Genomic DNA, 2559 nt, shown 5'->3' with positions numbered 1-2559 from the left:
TTGCAAGTACCTGGAGCTGAATCTGGTGAGGGGTGCCAATGGCAACCAGCAGGGCTTCCCTAAATCCTGAAGTGGCAAAGAGAAGACTAGAGAAAATGTGGACACATTGCTTGATGATGCAGGAAACCTGGTGATGCAGCACATGGAAAAGGCCGAGGTACTAATGCCACCTTTGTGTGGGCCTTTACGAGTAAAACCAGCTGTGAGACATCCCAGGTCCCAGGGAGAAAGTGTGGAGCAAGGAAGATGTACCCTTGGTGGAAGAGGATTGGCTCAGAGTCTACTTGAGCAAACTGGACATAAAGAAGTCCAGCGGCTCAGAGGGGATGCGCCCACAGGTGCTGAGGGAGATGGCTGATATCACGGTGAGGCCACTCTCAATAATCTTTAAATAATCGTGGCAATGGGGAGAGATGCCCGAAAGGCCAGTTGGCCCAATCCACAACATCAAGGCAGCCTAGGGGGCCACTGCATTGAGAGCAGCCTTGCGGAGAAGGACTTGGGATAGCGGTGGATGACAAAGTGCGTCCTGGGGTGCATCAAACGCAACACGACCAAAGTGCAAAGAGGTGATTATCCTGCTGTATTTTTGTTAATGCAGCTTCACCTGGAGTGCTGCGTGCAGTTCTGGGCAACACAATTTACGCAAGATGTTCAGGTACTAGAACGTGTCCAGGGGAGGGCAACAAAGCTGGCGGAAGGACTGGAAGGCATGTCCTGTGAGAAGCGGCTGAGCACATTGGGTTCTGATGTCAGCGAGTCCCTGAGCGATGGGCAGTGGTGTTACCGCGGGATGGACTGAGACATCTCCAGCCACGCGCTGTGATGTCAGCTAGCGATGGATTGTGACCGGGGGTCCCTCACTGCCTGTATCCAGGCGCCCAGTCCCACCCGGCCAGTTCGTGCCCGTAGTCCAGCCGAGCGAGTTTGCGAGGTTTGGAGGGACGAGCGAGGCCTTGGTGCTGGTGCTGTGCTTGGGGAGTTGTTCCTTGCAGCTCTCCGTGCCCGACCCCAGAGCCATCCAAAGATTTTCCCCAGCCCTGCCAGGTTCAGGCAGCCGGGGCAGCCAGGAGACAGCTCGCAGCAGCAGAGGTGAGCTGGGCAGGGACAGCTCAGCCTGGGGAGCGGGGACGCTTTCCTTCTGGAGGCACCTGGGCATTTCTTCCAGCCCTCCCTGTGCCAGCCAACGACCGTGGCCTCTTTTCCTTTTCTAGTGACAGCGGCTGCTGCAGCACCGGTGCGAGGGAGCGGCTCCACATCCCCAGCTCCCCCCAGCCCACTGCAGCGCATGGAGAGCATGGCCACAGAGCTGGACAACCGCTGTCCCATCTGCCTGGACAGCTGGGAGGAGGCCAGCTACGTGATGCCGTGCCTCCACCAGTTCTGTTACCCGTGCATCCTGCGGTGGGCTGAGAGCAAGCCCGAGTGTCCTCTCTGCAAGAGGAGGATCCTCTCCGTCTTGCACTCAGTGCGGGCAGACGATGACTACGCGGAACACGTCATCACACCATCCGTGCCACCATCAGTCCTCGTCCGCCAGGCGGACGGTGCTCCCAGCCACCCAGACACCCCTGACCTCCCTCACCCTGGAGCACCCCAACCACAGGCTGTAGAAGAGGTGCTCAGGGCTACTGTGGGCGGCCTCCAGCCTGAGGAATGGGCGCTGCTTTTCCGACACCATCCAAGCCTCCTTGACGTCCTGCTGCGCTGGCTGCAACCAAGGCTGAGGAACATCTTGAGGAACAACTGGATGGAGGCGGCCATGGCAGAGGACACTGTCATGACCATCCTGACCAGCTATGGGGTGGACGAAGAGCTGCTGGTCAGCATGCTGGAGAACTTCCTCCAGGACAGCACGACGACATTCGTGCAACGGTTCATCCGTGTCGCCGTGCAACGGTGCAGCAGGGAGGCCCGCCGTCTGCTGAGCCAGCAGGAGGGTCTCCCCAACCTGCCTGTGCCCCCTCCACCTCTGAGATACGGCACGGAGGAGCTCCCCGGCACCTCGTCTGCTGCTGTTGCTGGGGGTTCCGGCAGCTGCCCCTCTGCTCCCATTGCCAGCCCTGCGGAGCAAGAACAGCCCCAGGAGGAGGCAGGGGAGGCTGTGCCCAGGCCCTCCACTTCCAGCCGGGGCAGGGAACGCTCCCATGGGAGGCCACGGAGACCTCCAAAGAGGAGGGCTGGCAGCTCCGAGGCCTCTCCAGCCAACAAGAGGCCAGCACGGCCTCGGTGATGCTGGAGGGTGCCTCGACTGATGGCCAAACCAGGACTGGGCTGTCAGCTGGGGCATGCGCCAGCCCTCAAGGGCTCCCAGCCTCCCGTATTCAAATATCCAAGTAAAGTTAATCCGTGAAAACTACAGAAAATGTCCCAGTGTTACTAAGAGGGGCAACTGGCATTGCCCTTTTGGTTGTTTTGTTGTTGTTGTTGTTGTTGATGTTGTTGCTGTTGGTTTGTCTGGTTTGCTATCATTTGGTTCTGTTTTGTTTTGCCGGGAGGGGTGGGATGTGAACGCTGAGGGGTCCTTCTACACGTGCCGGGCACTATTTCGCTGCTCGC

At 59.0% G+C, this 2559-nt stretch overlaps 1 protein-coding gene across 1 annotated transcript; it reads left to right on the top strand.

Moving 5' to 3' along the window:
- The first annotated feature begins 1297 nt into the window (after window positions 1-1297).
- On the top strand, window positions 1298-2233 carry LOC136002081 (polycomb group RING finger protein 2-like). The gene has a single exon (XM_065656915.1). It carries the CDS (start codon window positions 1298-1300, stop codon window positions 2231-2233), a length of 936 nt encoding a protein of 311 aa, XP_065512987.1.
- The last annotated feature ends 326 nt before the right edge of the window (window positions 2234-2559 follow it).

Source organism: Caloenas nicobarica, chromosome Z (genome assembly GCF_036013445.1).
Source record: "Caloenas nicobarica isolate bCalNic1 chromosome Z, bCalNic1.hap1, whole genome shotgun sequence".
Lineage (NCBI taxonomy): Eukaryota > Metazoa > Chordata > Aves > Columbiformes > Columbidae > Caloenas > Caloenas nicobarica.
Note: the sequence above shows the minus strand (reverse complement) of the source record. Positions and strands in the feature narration are given on the sequence as shown.